Below are 25,563 nucleotides of genomic sequence, written 5' to 3'. Positions count from 1 at the left end.
GAACAGGTCTAGGGACAAACACATGAAGATGCCCCAAGGAACAAATTATTATATGCTACGGGAGATAACAAAAAATAAAATTAGACATTTAATAACCATCAGAATATAACCTAGGGAAGATTCCTCCCTAGCCACAAATACACGAGAACAGTGCTCACAGTGCAAAAGAATAGGACTCCTTGATATCTTAGTGCACAGATGAGCAATATCAAGACACTGTTGGAGTCGTATCAGAGGTGATGGGAATTGGTAGTAGAGCAACATCTGGAGGGTGACAGGTTGCCCATCCTTGTCTTAGTACTTTACTACAAGTTTATTGCTCTCTCATCTCCATTTGTCACTATTTCTAAAACTCAAGCAGAGTTAACACACATTGCTTGCAAATGAAGCACTGATCTTATACAAGGTTGAACTATATGGTCTGCTCATATACAACAGAGCACATTAGAGGTTACATTCTATACAAACACAGACCCTTAATTAAGGATTGAGTCCCTTGCACTCATGCTAGGGAACAGACCTTTGTGAACCCAACTGGAGTTACTTCTAAATAAACACACTTAGGACTGCACCACATGTCTTTGAGGGCTCAAAGGTGCCAACAATATCCTCTTACGAAGGGAACAGTTACTGAGTAGCCTCAGAAGACCAGATCAAAAAGCATGTCTAACACCACCCTTACAGGAGGGTCTCCTGTCAAGCCATATTCTTTTCCCTGTAGTCACATGGAAACTTGCTTCTTTATCACCCAATGACATAGACCTGATCACAGAGTAGCCAACACTGAGTCCTGGATCAAGGCTGGAACCAAAGGTCTTAAGGAAGACACTAGTAAAACCCTTCTTATATCATCCTAAGCAAACCTCTCTGGAATGTCAAACATCTTTATCACACAAAATATGCAATTCTTGACTGCAGAGTATAGAGGATGTGTGTGCATGAATCCTCACTACTGAGAATGTCCTCGCATGCTTTAATGGTTTTGCTGATTGTGCCAAAGATTAGTGATGCTTTAGAAGGCTAGTAAGATTCCCTCAAATAACTTATTGTTGATGACCATTTTCTGGCAGTAGCTAACACAGTTACTTGCATTTTCTTTGGAGATACTTGAGCTATACTGGTACATATGATCCATCACAACAGGGATTCTTCTGACTCATCAGTGTATCACTGGTACTTCTGCAAATGTGTTGCCAGCTTCCCAGCAAGAGCACAGAGGACTTTGGCAGCTGTCAACATGGGTGTGTACAAGTCTTCTAGTTCCAAGCCAACAATAATATGATAGACAAAAAGCCACAACAGATTTAAAGCTCCAGTTTTGATTGGCAGAGGCGCAAGGGTTGTTTAACCCTCTTCCCATGCTATTTCTGCATTGACCATGACACTCCCCTCCTGCAACCAAGATCAGCTTTGTTGGATGGGGAAAAGAGATTCCCAAATGATGTCTATATTATTTCCCAGTAGGTTCTAAGAACAACTTCATTGTGTGAATGTGCCTGCATGTTAAAATTCTAATAATAACGTGGAAGGAAAGGGTTAGACACTAAACTACTTGACTCAGAGCTACTATTTCCCGCCGAACTGTGAGCCACCAGCAATTGCTTTTTAAAAAATGTTTAAAATAAAAGTTATCTCCTTTGCCATGCCTGTTTTGGCTCCTACACTTGGACTAATATAAAGTGACCCTAACACACACAGCAAAAAGGGGGTGGGTGGGGAGAAATTGAACCCAGGACTGAGGCTATGCTAGATCTTGTGAGACAGAGGTTTTGCCCTCAAAGGTAACTCAACATGACAGATTGGAAATAACTTGTTGGTAACAAAGATATCATTCCCTAAAACTATGGAGTCAAGTTCTAGGGATGCTACTTTTTTTTAAGAGTAGGAGTATATGATTTTGAGGGTTGGCTCATGCACACATTACTTTGGGGTATATGATTCTGAAGCCACGTGTTCAACATCCCAACTGGGTGAAGTACACTTCCATTGAGAGAAGATGTAGGCATCTGGTGAGGCAGATGTACAGCACTCTAGGCTGGAGATAGATTACTTAGGCCCATGAACCACAAAACGATGGTGCAAGGGCACAGTCAGATACGGAATTGTGGTGTGCATGGGAGGCGGTTTGGCAATATTAGCTGACAATTACCAACATCATTTCCTATTGATAGGCCATCTCTATATGTAATCTTCTACTGTTCCTCTCCCTCAGTCTAACTATTCCTTTCCCCTTCCGCCTTCACAGTCATTCTCTTTCTTCCCACAAACTCCACCAGCCACTCTGTCCACTTCCTCTCTTCTCTTTCCTTTCCTTTCCTCAAACCTAACATGCTACCCCACAGGGCTTTCATCCAGTGGGTCGGATCAAAATGTGACTAACCCTCCATGGGCTTGACCAATCCCCTGACCCCAAAACAAAAAAGGCCCCAGAAATGGTGCCTTAGTTGTTAAGGTATATGCATGCAAATTTTACTAGATTACTATTCACCATGGGCATGACAGAACATTTCATTTATTTATAAAAATATTTACATACCACTGTATCATAAAAAGATATCACAGTGGTTTACAGCAATATAAAAACATAAAGCCAAACAGTAACATCATAACAAGTTAAAAGCAAAAAGAAATTAAAAGCAAACATCAACAGACCATTGTGGGGGGTGTACTCTTAATTCCCTGCATAGGCTTGACAGGATGGAAAAGTTTGCAGCAGGCGTTCAAAAGCTGGCACAGAAGGCACCTGCTAAATCCAGACCTTAGCCTTCATTAGTCTTTCCCTTCTTCTCTTATCAGGTAATTATAGCCTTAGAACTAGAGAAATCTGCAGACCTAGAGAAAATTTGCCTAGTTGTGAGTAGCGTGTGTAAACGTTAAAAAGTCACTCCCAATGTGAAAACTCAATGGTGCTTAGTGGTGGAATTGGTCAGTGCATCTGGCTGTTAACCAGCAGCCCAGGGACGGTTGTGGGCAGGATTCTTGCATTGCAGGGGGTTGGCTAGATGACCCTGAGGGTATTTTCCAACTCTACAGTTCTATGATTCTAAGCCTTAGAGAGCATAGGATAATCAATGTGTATGTGCCAAACTGTTCCTAGAAGCCCTAATTAGCAATATTATCTATTCTGACAGAAAACCAATTAATTGCTCTTTAACAGATCAACAGTTTCTTACAGTCAGGGCACAAGCTCACAGGCAGCACTGGAAGCCTTCGCTGCCCGCAGGGGCATGGCACACATCCTGGGGGCAGGGCATACCGCCTGCAGGGGCGTGGTGCCCAGCACGGGGGAGGGGGGGCAGCCGCGATGGCACCCCACTGGGATCACGCTGCCAGGGGTGGTGTGCTCCCCCCGCACTCCTTTTCTTCCACCATTGGACTTAAGGACTCCAATCAGTGTGAAGCTGGTTTGAGAAACAATGCATCAAATGGCAACATTTCATAACAAAATACAGGATACATATTGGGTTAATGTTGTGTTCTGGATCAAAACCCCAGAACTGGGAATGCACAGAAAACAGGAGTGTGAACACATCCTCTCTACCCCCTCTCATTCACCTCCCTAAAAAGAAAAACAGCTTTCTAAGGGCAAATGCAAGTTTGTTCTTCATCCATAAAAGAGTGACAATGAAAAGTGTCCATATAATGCAGCCAGTATGGAATCTGAAAGATAGATTTTTCGGAAGGAGCTGGCAGGAACCTACCGTAATTATGAACTTGTAGATTTTGAAAGCAACATCCAGGGCTTTATCTCCCATCCACTTTGTATTCAGGGATATAGTACACCTTACTGAATAAATAACACATAGCAATACAAAGTGAACAGCAGAGGCTTTAAATGTGTTTGTGTCTGTTTTAACAGAAATTTGTGCAATCTTAATTATGGATTTCCTTTCCTGAGCCACAATTAAAACAGATACTGTATGCATACACAATATGCATACATACTGAGTTTTCTCATTGGGAGAGACTCCAGTTCAACTGGCGCCCAGAGGCATGTAACGTCACTTTAAATGCATTTCAAGACTATATATCCCATAACCAGTAAGTCTGGTTACTCCATGGGGTACATCTTAATAAGTTTACAACTGGAAGTTTCTAGATGCTCATTAGTATCACTCACTTTGTAAAGGTATTTTTAATTAACAAAACAAGCCTGGGTTCCTGTCGTTTCTACCTCTACAAAGTTCATATCTACACTTTATATCTCATTGGGCTGTTTCAGCTGCCATTTGCTTTTTAAAGAAGTGTTTGATCCCGAATCCATGGGATGAATGTACATATATGGCTCCTAGTATAGGTGGGCAATGAGTAAATGAAGATTATATTACCAGTGTGCACTTGTGTGTAAAATAGCCTGCACCATCCAGGTGCTCTCCAGGCATTTTGGACAACTCTGTGCTCTGCAGTGATGGAAGTTCTAGTTCAGAACATCTGGATGTCCCCAGAATGGCAAAAGCTATAAGAATACAATTTATATACTGCCCTTCTTCCTGAAGGAGCCCATGGCAGCAAACACATCTTTTTTTTAAGCATTCTAAAAAATGGTTGAAAACTTTCTCTATACTGTTCTTGTTCACCAAAGCTGATTAAATTACCAATGGAATTGAAAGGGAATCTTTCAAATGACTAATCACAAAACAAAGTACAAAAGTATGTTCATTATCACCAGCAATTACAGCACAAGGTACAATCTCCATGACAGAATGGTTTGCCTAATTTTGCTTACCAGTTAGATTACGAGCAAGATTAAAATAAGTGGCCACTTGAACACTGTTCTTACTGATATAAAGTGACACAATTAATGTGGCCATAAGCCACCCATGTTTTAAAGCTTATAGGTATTTATATTGGTGAATGGACAGCAAAAGGAATAGATGGCTGTGAGCAGCAAATTTGCATGTACAGTACTGTATGTGTAAAACATGTAGGACAGACTCATTCAAGAGCCGGGATTGGTTGCTGCTCATTGGCAAGTGTGCACTCATGGTAAACATTCAACATGATGTATGAAAGGTTATGCCATTTCATTGCCACTTGCACTGAACATTATGCTTTCCTACTTCTTCCCAAATAGACCCCTACTCACTAGCAGGAATGGCCTAAAAGAAAGTAATCAGAAGCAATGTTCTGTAACTATGCAATGGGGAAAGCTGAAACCAGGGAACTTCCTAGCTATTCTATAGTTAGGAATTAGTCTTGGCGAAAGCCAGGGGCAAACGAAGGCTAACCTGGGGCGGGGCAAACCGCCAGCAGCGCACGCGTTGCGCCGCTACATATGATGCATGTGTGGTGTCACTACATAGAGCGCATGTGCGGTGTCGCTTTGTAGAGTGCATGCGCGTGACACCACGCATGTGTTGTATGTGTTTGCGACCAGCACCGCTCGAACGACATATGGATGGTGGCAGGATCCTCCGCTTGCGGCTGCAGCGGTGCGAGCACCCCACGGGGTGCCTTCTTGTCACCAACCAAAACATGGCACCTGGGGCATACCTCCCCCCGCGATGCCACTGGCAAAAGCTCAGCCCTGTGCTTGCTTAGCACCAGGTCTCAGTTTGGGAATACAGAAAGCTACCTTATATAACAAGCAAGACCACTAGTCTAACTAGTTCAGCACTGGCTACTACGATAAGCAGTACAGTAGTTCTTTGAAGTCTAAGGCAAAAAAGGGTATTTCCTTATCACCAGCTAGTCAAGTCCCCTGTTTAACAGGCAATGCCAGAGCAGAGACTGAATCAGGAAACCTCTATTTACAAAGCAAGTGCTCTGCGACAAAGCTGTGTGTTGCCCCTACATGCAGAATAATGAGAGGAATAAGCCCCAACAAAAGTACAGTACTGGTGCATTCACTACTCAGGGCTGCATGCAGAGCCAGCAAATGAACTGACCCACCCCCTGCCTTGTTGCCCTGGCATACCCTTTGGGCCTTCAGTTGCTGCAGGTCAAATAAAAAATTAGCAATGAAAGGTTTTCCCAACAAACAAAGGCTCTGTTTTATCTGCTGGATTTCTATCTGTTAGGGTCTTAAGGGCACAAAATCCCTGCAACCGAGAAGGAAATAATCACATAATTTTAGGGTTGGAATGGACCTTGGAGTCACCTAGTCCAGAGCTGGCACAAAATTACAGAACAGGAGGTTGAAGGTGCCATTCAGAACATGCAGTTGGGTAAATCTCCAGGGCCGGACGGTCTAACCTCCAAATACTATAGATCTTTGAAAGATTGGTTAATTCAGCCACTAAAGGAGGTCTGTAATGAAATTTTGGAGGGGAAAAAGGCGCCAGAGTCGTGGAAGGAAGCTTACATTACACTTATACCGAAAACTGAGTCTGAAAAGACACAACTTAAGAACTACCGCCCCATATCCCTGCTTAATGTGGATTACAAAATTTTTGCTGATATCTTGGCTAATAGATTAAAAAAGGTACTAGTCGAAGAGATACATAAAGATCAAGCCGGCTTTCTCCCAGATAGACATCTGTCTGACAATACGAGGAATATAATTAACATTTTGGAGAAGCTGCAAGTGAACATCAATACCAAAGCAGTTTTAATTTTTATAGATGCGGAAAAAGCTTTTGATAATATTTCTTGGAATTTTATGAAGAAAAATCTTCAGGGAATGGGGGTGGGCCAAGGGTTTGAAAATGGTATAAGTGCAATTTATTCAGAACAAAAGGCTAAGTTAATAGTTAATAATGTGATGACAGAGGAATTTAAGATAGAGAAAGGGACACGACAAGGCTGCCCAATTTCCCCATTGCTTTTTATTTCGGTTCTGGAGGTTTTGCTGAATATGATTAGAAGGGACCGTCTAATTAAAGGTATTCAGGTCGGAGCCAAACAATATAAATTGAAAGCTTTTGCAGATGACCTAGTTTGGACATTACAGGAGCCAGAATCTAGTACGAAAAGAATATTAGAATTGATTCAAGAATTTGGTCATGTGGCAGGATTTAAGTTGAACAAGTCAAAAACCAAAGTGCTTGAGAAAAATTTTACACCAATTGAGAAAGAGAGGTTTCAGAAGGAGACAGGTTTAACATTAGTTAAGAAAGTAAAATATTTGGGGGTTAATATGACTGCTAAGAATTTAAATTTATTTAAAGATAACTATGAGAAATGTTGGATAGAAGTGAAAAAAGATTTGGAAATATGGTCAAATTTGAAGCTTTCCCTGTTGGGTCGAATTGCAGCTATAAAGATGAATGTATTGCCAAAAATGTTATTTCTGTTTCAATCATTGCAAATTTTGGACAAGATGGATTGTTTCAAGAAGTGGCAGAGAGACATTTCCAGATTTGTCTGGCAGGGCAAGAAGCCTAGAATAAAATTTAAAATATTAACTGATGCAAAGGAAAGAGGTGGATTTGCCCTGCCAGACCTTAAACTTTATTATGAATCAGCAGCATTCTGTTGGTTGAAAGATTGGCTGCTTCTTGAGAACACAGACATTTTGGACCTAGAAGGTTTTAACAACGTTTTTGGATGGCATGCATATTTGTGGTGCGACAAGGTTAAAGCACATAAAGCATTTAAAAACCATATTGTCAGGAAAGCATTGTTCAATGTCTGGATAAGATATAAAGATTTACTGGAAAATAAAACCCCAAGGTGGTTGTCACCAATGGAAGCGAAGGCTCAGAAAAAGCTCAATATGGAGACCAAATGGCCGAAATATTGGGAAATATTGGAACAAGAAGGAGACAAATTGGAATTGCAGAGTTTTGAGAAATTAAAAGATAAAGTGCGAGACTGGCTTCATTATTACCAAATAAGAGAGGCCTATAATTTGGATAAAAAAATTGGCTTCCAGGTGGAAAAATCAAAATTGGAAACAGAACTGTTAGATCCCAAAACTAAGATACTTTCAAGAATGTATAACTTGCTGATAAAATGGAATACGCAGGATGAAACGGTTAAATCTGCTATGATCAAATGGGCACAAGATATTGGTCACAACATTATGTTTGCTGACTGGGAACAGTTGTGGACCACCGGTATGAAATTTACGGCATGTAATGCCTTAAGAGAGAATATTATGAAAATGATTTACAGGTGGTATATGACACCAGTCAAGCTTGCAAAAATATATCATTTGCCCGATAATAAATGTTGGAAATGTAAAGAAAATGAAGGTACATTCTTTCACCTTTGGTGGACGTGCCCAAAGATTAAGGCTTTCTGGGAGATGATATATAATGAAATGAAAAAGGTATTTAAATATACCTTCCTGAAGAAACCAGAGGCCTTTCTCCTGGGCATAGTCGGCCAATTGGTGCCAAAGAAGGATAGAACTTTTTTTATGTATGCAACAACAGCAGCAAGAATGCTTATTGCAAAGTATTGGAAGACACAAGAGTTACCCACCCTGGAAGAGTGGCAGATGAAGGTGATGGATTATATGGAATTGGCGGAAATGACTGGCAGAATCTGAGACCTGGGAGAAGAGTTGGTGGAAGAAGACTGGAAGAAATTTAAAGACTACCTTCAGAAACACTGTAAAATTAATGAATGTTAAAATGATGTTGGACTGAAAATAAGTGGCATTAGCAACAAAGTTAATAAGAATATGCAAAAATGAATTGATAAATGGATGAAAATATAGAGTTATAATATGTTAAGATATAGAGTTAAGATAAACGAAAGAGGATAAGGATTTGCTGATTTGATTATTTATTTATTTATTTTTTTTATTAAATATTTATTGGTATTTTCAAAAAACACACAACAAACAAAAACAAAAAAAATAAACAAAATAAAAACAACACAAAAAAACATATTCGAAACTAAACAGAAAAATAGAAAAAACACATACAGTTTCTGATACTTATTTTCCTCAACCTTATTTCTCAGACCTCCTCACACCTCCCCTTCTTGTATTCCAATTTAAATTGTCAATTCAGCAAGTCCTTAACTTATTTCTTCACCTTGACTTAAACATTTATTCTAACATACTGTTATTTTACTTTACATCTTTTTTCCATTTCCTCCATTTATTTTTAACAGCCTTATTTTCACTTAATTTAAAAAAAGAAAAAAAGAAAAAAAAACCAATTTCACCTTATTAAAATTACACATCCATACTTATACCTCATTAATTTATTCTTAAGCCTTTTTCCTAAGGTCGACCAAAATTTCCCTTCCACGGTTTACCCAATTTCCTTACCACTAACAAAATATAAAACAAACAAAGCAATGCAAATTATCCTTATGTACCCTTTGGATTCCCAACCTCCACCCACCCTTCTCCCGGTTCCAGTCCCCAACCAATATCCATCAGACTTTATATTATTTATTTAGCCTGGAGATCTCAGGTCCGAGGCCCTTATGTCTCTCTCAGTTCCTTTCTGCCGGTCTCTTTGATAGACCTTGATGTTAAGCCCCAGGTCTCGGAGGGGCTCCGGCCCAACAGAATCGGTGTTGCTTCTAGCCAGTCCTCCATACTTAAAAGCAAAAGCAAAGCCTATGGGAGGCCAAGGAAACAAGCTAATGAGTTTAAAGTTACTAAAAACGGATTTGTTTTTTAATTCTTTTTTATTTATTTGTTTTTTGTATTTTGTATTTTTATTCCTCTTTTTTCTCTTTTATGTATTTTTCTATGTCTTCTTTTTTGTATCTTTTTCTTTCTATGTGACTTTTTTCTATTTTGTAAACTTATGTTTTTGTAAAATCTCAATAAATATCTTTTTTTTAAAAAAAAAAACAGAGCTGGCAGGTGGCAACTCACATCTTGTTTCCTTCAGTCCAGCACAGACTAAGCTCATGTTTCAAGGAGGATTCTTGCTGCCCAATTCTAAGTATATTTACTCAGAATTAAGTCACAGTATTGCAGCCTTAGAAACCTTTTTTTAAAAAAACACTTTATAAGAAACCTTTATGAGAATTCCACGAGAGACAATTTTGAAGGTAAAAACAAATACTAACTATCCTTTTAAAGGACAGTTAGTGCCCCCTAATGCACACCACACTCCCTTTCAGATAGTGTGCATACAGAGGGCTTGAAAACAAACAGATGATCTAATTTAGAGGACATGCAGCTTTATTGTGTTCCAGGTTCCCGGAGAGATAAGCAAATAATAAATCAAGATTAACAAAACAACACCACTTATAAGATATGGTAGAAAGCATAGGTCTGAATCCATGAAGCCCAAAGAATATGAATGAATATTTAGGGAAGGGCAAAATGATTTTGAGATGCTACTGTTAGAATATGTTTTTGCTGATATTCGGCATCTGCGTCTGTGCAGATGCGATTTTCGGCGCCATGGAAGCAAGTCCCTGAGCCGGTTTAGCGCAGTGCGCAAGCAGGCAGCTCAGTTCGAGGGCAGCTTGCGGGCTGGTCAAACAACCTCCGTGGGCTGCTTCCGGCCCATGGGCCTTAGGTTGCTGACCCCTGCTGTAGAGGGAAGTGTGGGACAGGTGGGACTCGTTTGCCTGAGAAGGTAGCCCGTCTGACTTCACCCCCAAATGCACACTCCATTGTCTTTCAAGACAGAGAGATGCCAACAATTGGTTCCAAGAAGGTAGGGCGTCTTGCACCCACAGATTCATAACAATATATATACAAAGGGTGAGTCTTTTAAAAGAGGCTCTGTGGAACATGTGTACTCCGAATCCATGGGGCATCTTTTAAAGGACTCACCCTGTATACACACACACACACACACACACACACATCCACTGGGGTTGAGCACTGTGTTGCATTGTACATGCTGCTTTGAAGACAATTCAGAATCTTTGGTTAGTTCAAAAACAGGTACTAAACTATTGCCTCGGTCTGCTTGGTAGAAACTTAACTTCCCAGCATTGAAATAACTTCCATGGCTTCCAGTCCATTTTGAAGCACTACATAAATTAGGGCTCAGGAACCTGAAGAAACACCTGCTCCTATATCAACTTCTCTGTGCCTTGAGATCATCTTTCCAGGGCCCCACACCATCCAAGTAAAGTAAGGCAGGTGAAAACCAGGGAGCAATAACCTTCTCAGAGGTAGTGCCTCCTTTGTGGAATTCCCTCCCCAGAGGCCTTGCCGGTGCCAACATTGTTGTCTTTTAGTTACGAGGTAAAGACAATCAATTTTTTCCGCAGTGTTTTATTTTATTCCATTTTAAAATAAAAACAGACAACACCTAAAACACATCATTTCAGTTTTATATTGTTTTTATAAACAACCCTGAGATCTCCACAGAAGGGCAGAAGTATGCAAACCTTTTAAACAGAATCCAAGCCTGTACCTACCCACACCCAAGTGACACATTAATAACAAGGAAGAGAAAAAGGCATGGTTCAGCAAAAGAGCGTATGTTTTGCATGCAGTACTAAGGTCTGACTCAGCATGAGGCAGGTTCACGTGAACCAGAAAAGGTGAGAGTCATCCGTTCTGCGGGTCAAATAAGCGGTATGTGTGTGTCCCCCCGCCCCGTCTCTGCGTGTGTCACCGCTGAAAAAAGCACACCCACCCATTAGTTTCGGTGGGGGGGGGCGCGTGTTGTCATCTGGATTCTTCCTTCAGAAGGAAAGGGAAAGCGGCAGGACTGACAGGAAGGCGCCCCTCTCCCAGGAGTCTGTTTTTGCTTTCCACCCACCGCGCAGAAGGGAACGCAAAGGCACAGGATGACACAGGCAGGCTCCTTACCTAGGCAGGCTCCAGTGACCAGGGCTGTAGCCGTCAGGGCTCCGGCCGAGGCGCCATAAATGTTCTTGGCATTCGCTACCAAGAAAGGCGCGTGCTCTTGGAGGCAGCTGGCGACCCCGATGTGGTACACCCCCAAGAACCCGCAGCCCGCGAAGGAGATATTCCAGGTGGAGCCCAGCGGGTACATCGCCTCACAACCACCTCCTCTTCCTCGCACACCCTCACGGATGCGGAGCGAGGCAGGGGGGCAACCACGGAGGAAGAGGGACACGGAGCGAGCTCTCCCGGCGCGGGGCTGGGCACTCCCGGGCAGCTCCCTGCCTGGCTCCTTTTCAGCGCCTGGCGTGCAGGAAGGGCTTTCTCCCGGTGGTCGCCGCGCTGCCACTTGCTTCTTCCGCCTTCTCTCTAGTCGCAGCAAACTCCACCTGAGCGCCGACGGCCGGGAGGGAAGCGTTATATCGGGTGCGCGCCAGCAGAGGGGAGGAGCCCCGCTTGGTCACAATCCCACGACGCCAGCGAGCGGCTAATGGCTGCTGCGCAGAGGCGGTGGCGACACTCTCCACGCCCCCTCGGAAGGTGGACTCGGAGCCTTCGGGGGACGGGCGCGCACGAGCCTGGGACGGGGGGTGGGCGGGCTTCGCCAACCGGCTCCAGCAACCCGCCGCTGGGGAGTATTTCCCAGAAAGCTCGAGGGCGTTCCGAGGCGGCATCCAATCGCGGGGGCGCCCGGAGCGCGCATCTGGGGGGCGCCATCTTCGCAAGCTCCGCTGTTGTAGCTTTCGACCCAGATATGCTTGTTTTGGGAGAGCTCCTGGCTTTCCCAGGAAGCCAAGTTTGAAGGTCTCGCTCATTGCGGTTGCCTCAGGCGTGTTATGGTGACGCGCGTGTACACACTGGAGGTTAAAGGGTACGTATGTGGTGCGCAGAGGAAAGGCCGCTGTGTTTGCCAGGCTGGGGGTCGGGGATTTGAAGGGCGAGGCTCAGAAGAGGGTGGTCTCCTTGCGTTTGTTTTCTTGAGAAAGAGCCCCACGGAGCTCAGTCCCAAATCAACGTACCTGAGATTGGGGTGTTAAGCATAACTGTCAACTTTTCCCTTTTCTTGAGAGGAATCCTATTCGGAATAAGGGAATTTCCCTTAAAAAAAGGAAAACGTTGACAGCTATGGAAGGTGTTTTGGGGAGAAGTAAAGTTAGACCATCTTCCGGTGGTGCTCTCAGGACAAGGCTAGGGGGCCCTCCTCAGCAGGAGAAGTAAGAGGGTCCCCCAAATGCTGCAGCATTTGCGAAGAGGTGAAGTAATAAATGGGAGAGCTATCAAACCAGTAAGTCCGGAGTCTAAAATTGCCCGACTGCACCACGACCTTCTTCCAGCTTGTGAGACTTACTAGGAAGTGTCATAAAACACAGTGGGCCTAAGACTAGTAAACATGTACAAGATTCATAGCTGTCAACTTTCAGATTTGAAAATAAGGGATCAGCAGCCTCGAAAATAAGGGATCAACAGCCTCACCTGTCCCGGGGACAGTGTACGGGATATCTAACAATCCGGGATAGCAGCGGGAAGCAGCAGGAAACGGAGCTGGAATAAGGGAATTTCCAGCAAAAAAAAGGGAAGGTTGACAGCTATGACAAGATTGCTCTGCTTGTCTGTTGCAGCAAAAAAAAAAAAAAAAAAGCTAGCAAGAAAAATGCCTTGTAATTAGCACCTTGGTAGCGAACAGATTTATTTTAGCATATCCTTTGGTGGGTTAGAGTCCACTTAATCAGATGCATGAAGTGGCAAAGCAGGCTTGGTTTCATGAGAATGTATGCCACAACAAATCTGTTGGTCTTTAAACCAGGGATGGGGAACATGTGACCCTCCAAATGTTCTTGGATTACAACTCTCACCAGCCATTATAGCCAGTGGTCAATTGTAATGAGACTTGTTGTCATATCCATTTGCAGCATTGCTAGAATGAAGGGTGACTGTGACCCCCTCACTCACTCACTCACTCATTCATGCTTGGCCATGGTTTGGCTTAGTATTATATGTGAACCAGCTCAGGGTATCTGTTGGAACAGAGAGACTAGACAGAAATGGTCTGGGTTAGCGGTTCTGTCCAAATAGTAGCAAGCTACCTAAAAAGATCCCATTGTTTTTCTTTACTGTTTGCTTGTCATGCTGCCTGTGTTTCAAAAGTAGGCATTCAGATGTTAACCATTTCTTTTAAAAATTGGGGCCTCAGGGACTAATGTAAAGTGAGAACAGCCAGTTCCCATGTTCTCCAGGCTGCTCTGTTTTGAGACACTGGTCTGGGGGCTGGGATATTATTTTTCTACACAGAAAATTTGCATCACTTAGCAGCAAGGGGTGGGAAGAATGTTTTCGAAAGTAAGAAATAACCACCCCCACCCCGCACGGTGATACCCTGATCGATTTTGCATCTTCCCCCCTACAATGGATCCAATCATGGCACATCAGTTTGGCCTGTGATACTAAAATGAAAATAAAATCAGTGCCTACTTAATCTACATCAACTAAAATGAGAAGGAAACCTGGTGCTCAGGCTTCATCTTTGGCAAGTCTACAGCCAAAATGAGAATACTGAAAGCCAGTGTGATCTCACACACCAGATTAGTACTGTTAATTATCAGCATGAACACTGCAATTCATTTGGTAAATTATCAAAGGACAATTTAACTGGGCAATCTAGTTGAGATTATCTATACTAATTGGGATCTTTTAATGAGACATTTGCTATTAAACAATATCAGTACATGATGTATTAATTACAAGTTGTTACCTTTCCTTGTATGCTAGCATGAAATGGAATGGAGGAAATAATTAAAATAATTCCTCAGCAATCCCGTTTGTCCTACCAATGAGTGTTAGGGAGGCAATGCAGACATGCCTTTTAAGTTGCATTCCAAGTTGAAATTTAGCAGATGAAACCATCACAGATGTTGGAAGTTGTAGTCCAGTACTGTATACTGGAGGCCACGTACTAATTCTCCAGTGATTATGAAAGCTACCAATTATTTGTCAAAAATCCTGAAGGTCCTATAGATGCCTACTACCCAAGATTACTTCATAGGGTTTTAGCATCTTTCCATTTACTTTCACCACCCCTTTGTTGTCAGTCAAACTATAAGTTAGAAAGTGGAAGCAGAAAATTTATGAACTGATACCTAGGCCAGCTGGAATACTTTCAACAAAAGGTTTGGACTCGTGAAGGTAACTAGATATGGCAGGTGGGTTGTGCTGTGTGTGGTTGCAGTGGTCTAACTATCTATGTAAGCGTATATGAGAAATGGTACCTTGTAGAACTGAAATGTAATCAATAGCAAGCCAAAGATTAAAGGTGTACTTTACCTGGAGCCTCTGGTGAATCTCTGGAATTCAACTCTGATCCTCTGAAATACACTTTTGTTTTAATAACACTGCTGAAGTTATTATTTTACATATTGTTCTGTCTACATATTGCTTTCTCTATTTATAAATGGCATTGGACTCTAGAGGAGGGGCAGGGAATGTGATTAGAAATCCTTTGTGATAATAGTCTACAGAAACAAGAGGGAGAGGTGGACAAACAATAATGGGGTGTGTGCATTTCTCCCAAAGTCAGCTCTTTCACAGTCAGAAGCCACACCAGTGTTCTCTAAACCATATTTTCATTTACAGTATATTATTCCTTAAGTCACATGCTTGTTCATAGGCTGAATATCTGGCACTGTGAGTGGAGCTCATAATAGACCTCTCCTATTCAGTAAGATCCTGCTGCTGTCTCAAACCCATTGAAAGAAATGTAAACAACTATGCCTTGCTTGCTGCCTACATATGAAAACATTATAGTGTGGTCACAGAATTTCCCCATCCTTTTTAAAAATATGATGCAAAAATATCCCAACTTCACTGGAATTAGGAACCAGCCAGCTTTTACTCAAGACTAGCTAAGAAGTCCATAGTCCATTATAGGGTTGCCTTTGCACTTTGCCCAAGGCACTTATTATAGCTGTTTTTGTTTCTGTGCCAATATTTAGAACTCTATGGCAGCAGTTTCCTTTTATGCAGTGCATTGCATTTTTACAAGCATATGCACTCCGAGGACCAAGTATCTAGTTCCGTTTACATAATTGCTGCATTTTATATAATCTCTTGTAACATGGTGCAATACCTATGTATTAAAGCAAAGTTATGTATGTTGTTACTGGATGCTACTTTCAAAAGTTTCCTAACAGTCTTCAAGAATTTTTTTTTTTAAAAATACCCTATCTTAGGTGAGTGGACCAAGTCAGCTACATCTGTATTCCAAGGTACTGGACACAAGTGTGGTGCTGATAACACCAAGGTTGCAGGTTAATTCCCATAAGGGACAGGTGCATATTCCTGCATTGCAGGGGGCTGGACCAGATGATCCCCGGGGTCCCTACCAACTCTTAGCTCACTTTACACTCCCTGTCACTTGAAGAACTGTAGTGCCATTATTTTGCTTCATGAAGGCCACAAAACAGACAAGATACCAAACGGCACCAATCTGGGTTCAAATTAGAATTTTTCAATTTATGAGGTTATGCCACTTTGGTTTGGCCATCACTTTATTATATCCATTTTTTCTACTTCATATTTGGGAGGCAAGGGCCAGTATAATATTGAGTGTATGCAATGCATGTTACATGGACTGATTTTTCTGCCATGGCCATCACTCTTTAAAGCAGGTGTTGAAAACCTGCTGGAGGATTTCAGCTGCTCTGTATTCTAAATATATTTAAATAGGTCTATCATATATCCGGAAATCCCTGGACATAGCTGGGATTAGTCTGTTGAAAATGGTGTCTAGGCGGAATTTTCCGTCAGTGGTTAAAATGTATGGGAAAACCTGGACATGTGGCACCCCATATTGGAAGTGTTGGTTTTTTGCCGATTTTCCTAAAAAACAGCAAACCCCCCACACCTTTTTTGAGTTCTTGCAAAAAAAAAATAAATATTCAACTATTATGTCCAGATTTTTACTTTTTGAAATATGGCAACCCTAATTTAAATGTATTTTAAATATATTTCATGGCACGTGGGGCTCTGTATTTCATACTAACACAGAAGAGCAAAGTTTATGGCAATAAAAGCAAAAATCTAATTTTTAAAAACTTCTCCGAACAGGTAAGACATAGTGAAGTCTGGGTAACCAGGAGGTAGTTCTGCATGGTTGTATACTGCTCCTTGATTTGACCATAATTCAGTATTAGTTTTGTAGAAGAACATTTAACCCTTTAGAAGTCTTTTAAATTCAAAATGCGTCTGATGCATATTTTGAAACACTCTTACTCAATTTCTATAAAGTGAACCAAAATTTGTGTAAAAGGCATCAGCTTGTCTGCCTCTACACCTGACATATATCAGATTAAGGCATCACATTTAAGGTGTAAAAGCATGAACAAGCTGCCTCCTGGTTTTTATAAAAGGCTCTGCCTACATCCTTATCAGCCTATTTCTCTTCCAAATATTTTAGTTACTGCAAAAACTTTTTTGTTGCGGAAAAACCTATTTTAAATCTCTTAGCAGTGTTAAATAACATCAAATTGCTCACTTTATGTTAATACCAAACAGCTTTGAACCACTCTAGAAAATCCGTAATTCACAAAACAATAACAAGAGTTGTAACTTTATCACAAGATGCTACTTCTAAAGAATTACCAAATGATTCAGAACACTGTACATGTAGAAAGCAAGGAAGCTTATCAAGTACGCCACAACAAAACAATATTTTAACCAAGTTTTATTATAGATTAGCCCTCAACAAAAGTTTAATCGAACAGCCCAAATCCCATATCATCATCAGATTCTTCAGACTCTTCTTTCTTTTCTTCTTTCTTCTCCTCCGCTGAAAAGACAAGTAGATATAGACAGTTCAGCAGACAACTCTCAAAACAGCATTTTTATAGGCTAATTCTATATACTAGTGGTGGGGAATCTATGGCCCTCAGACATTGTTCAACTCCCTCCAGCATGGTCAATGGCAAGGGGTGATGCAAGCTGTAGCTCAGGAAACACCCAGAGCATCACATGTTCCCATCACCACTACAACTGCAGCTGCCTTAAAGATGAGGTGTGAGGGTCAACCAATCTGGAGTTAGAAGAAGAAAATCCAAACAAAGTCATGATGCAAATAGCTGAAGGCAGACACTGCTCATCAACAAGTTGTATTAGGTTCAGCACCCATGTAGGCCATATGTCGTCTCACTGCACTTCATAACCCCATGTTACAATATGCCAACATTGCCTACTGCAAATAAGCAAAAAGGAAGGTAAAAAGAAAGCAGAGAAGATTGGCTGGGTCTCAGCATCCATACCAAATCAGAGTATCTTAGCTGAAGAGAATGTATCTGAAGTCTGAGCTAGAACATTACCTTGCAATAATGTTTTCCTTACAACTGGAAGAGCTATTGCCAAGACATTTTTTTAATTTTTAATGTCGAACTGGGCAATGTTTCCAAACAAAGTAACAACTCATATCATACGAGTTGTGGCTACTCAACGTGAAATTGAAGTCTCCCGCTTGATGCCCGCCCGCCCACCCAACCTTCCTTTTCATGATGCATTATACTTACCAGCTGCTGGTGCAGCACCTGCAGCAGGAGCAGCAGAACCTCCAGCAGAAACTGCTACAGCCCCACCAACTGGCATGCTGGCAAGCTTGCTGTTACCTGGGGGACATTAACAAGGAAAATGAAGAACTGTGTATGAAGCCAATGAGAGAGAAACCAGAGGACAACCCCCAATTCTGCACTGTTCCCTACTGCCCAACCCTTTCCCCCCTTCCTACCCCAGTCCATTTCTGATAAAGGGAGGGACAGAAGGATGAACTTTTGCCTAGCACTTTAGAAGACCAGTTTTGTCACAAGTGCCTCAGGTTGTTGGCCCCCAATACATCAGATACCACAGGCTATTGACACAATACCAGTGATCAACTTCAGTTGACCACCAAACTCACACCAGGTGCTAGAAAAGGAAGTCTTAATATTCTATCAGCCTAGTTCCTGCATATAAACCAGGCCAACTGGTCCTTCAATGCCCTTCTCCCATGCAACCAGTGGGAACGTTTTGTTCCCATTAGCAGCATGAAGCCAAACTTAGAACTGTGGTAAGGAGTACACTGTGCAACTACAGAAGTTACATGATGAATGGACCCTAGAGATTTAAAGACTAGCTACCAATTAATGCCAACAGTTCCAGGGAAGTTGGCAATATACTATTTCCCTTGTGAGAACAAGCACGTCAGTGGGGGAAATGCCTGTTCTTTGTTTCTAGGAATATAAATCCAAACAATTGCATGGTATTCCTGGAGCCAGAACAGTAAACACATTTTATAACCATTCAGCATATTCTCAGAAAAGAGTATGTGTAACAGCAGAGCCAATACAAAGGGCCTCATATAAGCATTAACAAGTCCTGTAGTTTGCTGTACCAGTTTTCCTGCAGGCATCTAGACACATCAACATTATCAGATAATCAAGGATATAGCTGTTATAGTAACAGGAACAGCCATATCATTGTAGTTACTATGACTATGTATTCAGCACCAACAATTTACATGGCACCTAATAGCCTAAGATGCAAGTCCCTCCTGAAAGGAGGTTCCAACATTTTGCCAGTGGAAACAAAAAGGAGGCATCTGTGACCACACAAGGATGGGGGGTTCAGAAGGGCTTCACAGGAAGAGAGGTAATGCCACTGTGCTGGCATTCAAGAGGAGTTCAATGGGTGGCATAGAGTTCTACATGGAGTGGAGGGCAGAATGACAAGGGGAAACAACATAGAAGCCTACTATAATTAGGTTGGGAGATGACCAAACCAGAATGTTTTACAATGTTGATTGACATGACTTAACAATGGGGGGTGTTAGGGAACAATCCAAAATAAAGCCAAGGCTTCACTGCTGGTCTACAAGGTGGATGCTACAAAGAGCACAAGAAGACCTTTGACATGCTCCCCAGGACGCCCAGGGACCCACAGGGTGGGGTACTGTTGTTGCTGGGGCAAAATTAATTTTTGGATGTGCATTATTTTTTGTTGGTGATCCAAGGGTGTGTGTGTATGATGTACACACACACACACACACACACACACACACACACAACTTGATTACCAGCAAAAATATACATATATCACTGTTGGATTTGTCCACCATGAGATGTTTTCATTAGTTCACTGAGCATACGGCTGCTTAAATTTTGCCATAGCTTATAACTGTTAGTGAATTATGTAAAATGTTTTGGTGTTGTGGGCTACCTTGAGCATGGATTACTATGGAAAGACAGCGCAAAAGTGATACTGCTACTGCTGAATTTACAAAAAAACAGTTGTCCAAGTGTGCAAATGATGAGTAGCATGGGACCAATGAACAAGCCATGAAGATTCTCAGTATGTCCAGAAGGCACTGCCCACAATGGAAACAGTGAGCAAACAACGAAGACAGGATGGAAAAGAACCAGCCTATAACAAGAGTTCTACCTAAGGTGTGGGAAAGGGCACAATCAGCAATATCACAGAGATTGTACAGGGAAAGAGAAATTTAAATAGAGAAACATGAGACACTAGGAAATACACAGCATGTTCCAAAAGTCCAGAAGCAGAGGGCAGAAAAAAGTTGGCCAGTAAAGAAGGAGGATGTTGATATATACCTGAAATGCAACCCATATATTCCAAGTATTGGTGTTAAGATGTAAGGAGAAGACCAGGAGGTGAGGGGCAGACAGGATTAAGGAAATGCGGGGAGATGCTAGTAGGGTGGTCATCTCACCAAGCAAGATAGCTTGAGGGAGATGGAAGAGGGGTATGAAGTTGGGACTAGGACAAATAGCTTCATTATTTTATCACAGAAGGAGGCATGGTGGACAGGGAGCAAGATGGCAGCAGAAGACTTTAATAGAGCAAACTGGCAAGACAGAAATTGTTATTCTTTTCAGAGACCCATTCAACCAGCAAGATTCCCCCCCCCCCCCAGAAGGCAATGCTGCTTTTTAAACAGCAATTTGTTGAGAACATCCTCTATACAAATAGGCAACAAGTGCCTGTTTTTATGAGGGTTTCCCCAAATTAATGTGGTCCACCAGCGAAACCCAGCAGGCACCAGCATGAGCCTGTAGGAATTAGGATGGACCCATTACATTTCCAAGCATATTCCATTAATGCCACACATATTTATTGATTACACTCTGGATTGCCATTTGCTATGCTGAGTAACTACAGTATTAAAGTTTGGCCACTTGACTATTTCAAGACTGAATCATGTCGCTGTGGTAATTTCACTCCCAACAACCCTCTCTGCTGTAAGCAAAATAGTTAAATACCTCTGAACTAATGACCTCTCAGCCCCAACACCTTCAGTGCCAAAGAGGGACTCATGGTCCCTTTCAAACCTGTCTCCATTTTAAACTCACCTTGGGAGATGACATCTTCAATGTTTTTCCCATTCAGCTCACTAATGACCTGTGGGAAGCAAGTTGAAAAGTGTTACCTAAAAAAGGTTTTAAGTGCAGGGAACTAAAGAATTAACAACTGTGGCCAAAATACTGCGAAACTGAAGCAACTCAAAACACTTTTAAAAAAATACAATTGGTCTTGCCTAGAGCTGCCCTGGGGAAACTGCACTGTGCCACACTGAACTCAGAAAGAGATTACCATCTTCTCAGATGCGTTATTGCAGCTTTGCACAAAAAATATAGTGATCCCCAGGGCACTTTTGGTTAGCTACAGTCAAGCAGATTAGCTATCCAAGTGGGAATAAAATAACCTCTTACCAAGCACAGCATGATGTTCATCTGGAATCTCATCTGAGTCAAGAACTCAAATAACTGAATTGTTATACAATTTATACAAGCCCCATATTTCCTTGGGTGGGGGAAATCATCAGTTTCCCATTATGCTTGCTGGGCTTTTGAGAAGGCAGATAGATTTCTTCAAAGTCTATCATGGAGTGATTGAAACCAGGGAAAGTTGGTAGAAACTACTAATAATGGCTGAAAAACTACCAAGCCAAAACATTGGGACTTTTAAAAATTAACCTTCTGTCTAAAAAAGTGATACCCTTTCATTAAGCAAAGGTGTTTTTTCATTGCTCATTAGCTCATTTAGGTTGTTTACCATAGTAAAGTTCAAGAGAGAAAACTTTAATTTGCATTTCTTTTTATGCTGTACAAATTCTGCATGACTACCAGTTGTCCCAATCTTAATACTAGAAAAGACAGATATAGCGCACACAGAACTGAGCTATGGCAGCTTGCAATCTGCTCTTCCATCCTGTTGGCATTAAGTCCAGAAGCCAAAGAAAGATGCAACACTGAACTGTAGATCTAGCTCAGAAGAAGCCTTTTATAACCAGGCCTTTGGCTACTTACACAATCTATGGTATTTGAAATATGTTTGTGGGAGAGGGGGTTATTGGTTTGTTTTCTATGTATTTTGTGATCTCATTTGTTTTAATACTATAAATCACCCTGTGATCTTCAGTATACAAATGGAAGTCTCATTAGTACAGGATATGCAGTATAATATTAGTTATTCCAATTCATTCTGGGCACTGAAAGTTAGCCCCAAAGCAGCTGAGAGGTACACAGGAAATATCCAGAGAATACTTGTGAAATAGAAACCAATAACAACATTCTTCAAGCCTTCATTTTGCATAGTCTCTCTTTGGGTGATAAGGGGCTTGTGGTCCAGTGTAGTCTTTTCAATGAATGGCATTTATGCCACACTGCACACCTATCTGTCACTCACCTTATTCACACGTTCGTCGTCCGTCTCAATGCCTACACTGTCAAGAATTTTCTTTAAGTCTTTTGAGCTTGGGGACTCATTGCCCCCAAGGACAGCAAGAAGGTAAGCTGCAACGTAGCGCATTCTGGGAAAGAAAAAATAAGGCAGGGTTTTTTTTAAAAAAAATTGGCCGATACAGTGGTACCTCGGGTTACATACGCTTCAGGTTACAGACTCCGCTAACCCAGAAATAGTACCTCGGGTTAAGAACTTTGCTTCAGAATGAGAACAGAAATCGCACAGCAGCAGTGGGAGGCCCCATTAGCTAAAGTGGTGCTTCAGGTTAAGAACAGTTTCAGGTTAAGAACGGACCTCCGGAACGAATTAAGTACGTAACCAGAGGTACCACGGTACTTATTTGAACAGCAGATGATTTTTCCTGTGTTTAATACATATGATAGTCCAGTGAGTTTTAAAATGGATGATACCACATAAAGTTCCAGGGGAGTATGCACAGCTGCCCTCTTAATTTTTGATATATCTATGCTTAAGAACTACCATTATGTATTCCATATTAGGGGCATCCAGTAAGTAACTTCTATTTAGAGCACATGCTTCGCCTGCAGAAAACACCAGGTTCAATTCCTGACATTACGACTTTAATTTTAAAAAGGATCTAGTAGTGAATGCTACTATTCCTTACCAAACACTGCAGTGCCACCACTATTCATGACTGGACAATATTGTGGCAGATGAACAAACAGCCTGACTTGGTATAAGGCACCCTCTTCTTACATTACAACACACAACATGTTCTCTCAACTGCAAATAAAATATTTAACTTGGGCGGAAGGGGGGCTATAAAAATAACGATTTCACTTCAGGGCCTTCTAAAAATAAGCCCCCCCACGGGAGACACGTGCTACCATCACAACTCCCACATTCACGTTGGACAAAGCCGCCATGCCGCTGAGATTTTAAGTTTCAACTCTCCATCGCCAGAACAAGCCGGAAATGGGAAAACCTAATGCACTACGGTCGCTTACCAGGGCACAAAAGGATCTTCACCCACTTGCTGCAATCTCTAAATTTTTATTTTAAATCGGAATGGGGGGGGCTGCTCCCCACCACCTCCACTCGCCCTTTTTGCCCGGGAGGCTTCTAAAGCACTCCCTTCGCCTTCGCCGTTTCTAGGGTATGATATGCCCTCCGCATCCTTTCGTCACAGACCACCACGATCACAGGCTCCTCTCCTTCCCAGCCGGGCCTTCCCTAACCTGGATCAGGAAGCACATGGCCGCCATGTCACCCCCTCCACCCTGGCCCACATGGTATCGCCTATAAGCTGCCCGGCTTATAAACCCGCGCAACGGCAGGCGGTGGAGATGGAATCTAAGCACGTTCTGGACGCATCCATTACAAAAAAGGGGGCGCAGAGTAAAAGAAGCCCCCCAATCCTACTCACTTCGGGCCTCTGGACGTGCGCGCTCTACGACGGCGATAGCAAAAAGGAAAGGGAGGAGCCTACGGCGCGGGGTTCTTCCCAGTACTCTCCAACAACCGGGTTTCTCATTGGACGCAAGGCATAGCCAACCAGAAACCGCATAGTTAGCGGCGCCCTTACGGTCGTAGCACTAAACGGAAGTGAGACGCTTCCTGCCCGCCTTTGCAGCCGCCATGTCACTAGAGGTACCAGCGACGCCCATAGGGAGGAATCGGTCTCTGCGACTGCTGTTTCGGGATTAGAGGCGTCAGCAAGCGCCCTATGAAGGGAAAGAGGCTATATTTTCTTTGATCTGTGGCGGTGGCGGCTCTGAATTACGCGATAGCTGTGTGAATGCAGCCTGTGGTTTTCATTTCTGTTACTAAGCCCTTTAAGGCGGCCAGCCTTGGGCGATGTTTCTGAACAGAGTAGACTTGCCTATGAGAAAACATGCGTAGGATTGCGCTGCAGGTTTCTCAAACTCAGTAACAATATGAACCTAGATACGTTTCCTTCTAAGTAAAATCAATTGAGCTCAATGGGGCTTCTTCCCAGGAAACTGTGTGAGGACTGTTGCATAAGTGAACATTGAGGAGCAGTTTCTCATACCATTTACCTGTCCCCCTTTTTGTCTGCTTACTAATTTTTTTTTGTATATACTGCTGTAACCTTTTGAGCCCCAGGGGTGTTTCAGTCCTAAGTACACTGACTTGCCAGTAAGCCCCATGAAAGGCTGTGCCTCAGTGAAGGAGCATATGATTCGCATGCAGAAGGTCCTAGGATCAGTCCGCAGCATCTCCACATAGAGCTGGGATTTGCCCAACTAGATGCCTGTGGGAAGCCAGCAAGCTGGACCTGAGTGTGAGAGCACTCTCCCCTCCTGCAGTTTCCAGTGGCTGGTATTCAGAAGAATACTGCCTCTGATATTGTACTGGAAGTAGAACATAACCATCATGGTTACTAACCCTGCCCTCCATTAATTTCTCTTAACACTCTTTTAAAGTCATCCAAGTTGTTGGCCATCACTTGCCTCTTATGGGAGTGAGTTTAATTAACTATGTGCTGTGCAAAGAGAGGTACTTTATTTTGTCTGTCCTGAATCTTTCAACATTCAGCTTCACTGGATGTCTCTGAGTTCTAACATTAGGCGAGACAAAGAAAATCTTTTTTCTACCATCTTTCTCCATAGCATCCTGAATTTTATACGTCTGTCATGTTGCCTCTTGAGTCGCCTTTTCTCTAAACTAAAAAAGCTTCTAATGTTGTAATTGTTGCATACAGGGGAACTGCTCCATTCTCTCGATCATTTAAAACAGCAAGAAAGAGCAATTAATTTGGCCAGTCCTTTCTACACCCATGCCTTCATCCTGTTTCTTGGTCTCATGACCCTTAGATCCAGAACTACTATGGTTCTCAAGAAACAGCTATTAAAATGATGATGATGCGAAGAGCAGTTTGGCAAAGGAGAGCATCAGTTTCTCAAAGGAGCCAATGAATAGCAATGCACAAAGGAAGTACAGCAGAAGAGAAAGTATGAGAGGCTGCAGCCACACTAGTCAGGGGTGAGATACACTAAACCAGCTTCCAATTAAGCTAAACTGTGTTTTAATATTAATCTATAACTGTGCAGGCTCCAGGAGAATAGAATGAGATTGTTTTGTTCCTTGTGTTCCTCCTGTGCTACTATGAGTTAAGCCATGGTTTGGCTTAG

General features: G+C 42.2%; 2 protein-coding genes and 1 long non-coding RNA gene across 5 annotated transcripts in view; 1 reads left to right on the top strand and 2 right to left on the bottom strand.

Moving 5' to 3' along the window:
* PNPLA2 (patatin like domain 2, triacylglycerol lipase) overlaps window positions 1-12,190 on the bottom strand; it is a gene marked incomplete at its 5' end in the record, with an annotated part of 45,912 nt that extends 33,722 nt beyond the window's left edge. For 2 of the 3 annotated variants that reach the window (XR_014541698.1, XM_083587057.1), the window contains one exon: window positions 11,639-11,825. Coding sequence is in view for 2 of the 3 variants with exons in the window: in XM_083587057.1 (XP_083443183.1) it covers window positions 11,639-11,825 (187 nt within the window). Of the gene's footprint in view, window positions 1-11,638 lie in introns of all 3 variants that reach the window. The other variant, XM_083587056.1, reaches the window with a different exon arrangement.
* Window positions 1,712-17,224, top strand: LOC310749715. The gene is made up of 4 exons (XR_014541702.1): window positions 1,712-2,906; window positions 3,132-6,110; window positions 9,710-16,685; window positions 17,015-17,224. It is a non-coding gene; the product is annotated as an uncharacterized lncRNA (long non-coding RNA).
* Window positions 17,225-17,373: 149 nt separating this feature from the next.
* On the bottom strand, window positions 17,374-23,988 carry RPLP2 (ribosomal protein lateral stalk subunit P2). Its single transcript, XM_083587077.1, has 5 exons — window positions 23,835-23,988; window positions 22,391-22,514; window positions 21,055-21,103; window positions 18,223-18,318; window positions 17,374-17,495 (listed from the first exon to the last, which is right to left on the bottom strand). The coding sequence occupies exons 2-5, from the start codon at window positions 22,511-22,513 to the stop codon at window positions 17,419-17,421; spliced, it is 345 nt and encodes a 114-aa protein (XP_083443203.1). The 5' UTR covers window position 22,514; window positions 23,835-23,988; the 3' UTR covers window positions 17,374-17,418.
* Between the last annotated feature and the right edge of the window lie 1,575 nt (window positions 23,989-25,563).

Source organism: Podarcis filfolensis (genome assembly GCF_964270895.1).
Source record: "Podarcis filfolensis genome assembly, chromosome: 1".
Classification (NCBI taxonomy): Eukaryota; Metazoa; Chordata; class Lepidosauria; order Squamata; family Lacertidae; genus Podarcis; species Podarcis filfolensis.
The sequence above is the reverse complement of the archived record's forward strand: the minus strand, read 5'-3'. Positions and strand labels throughout refer to the sequence as shown.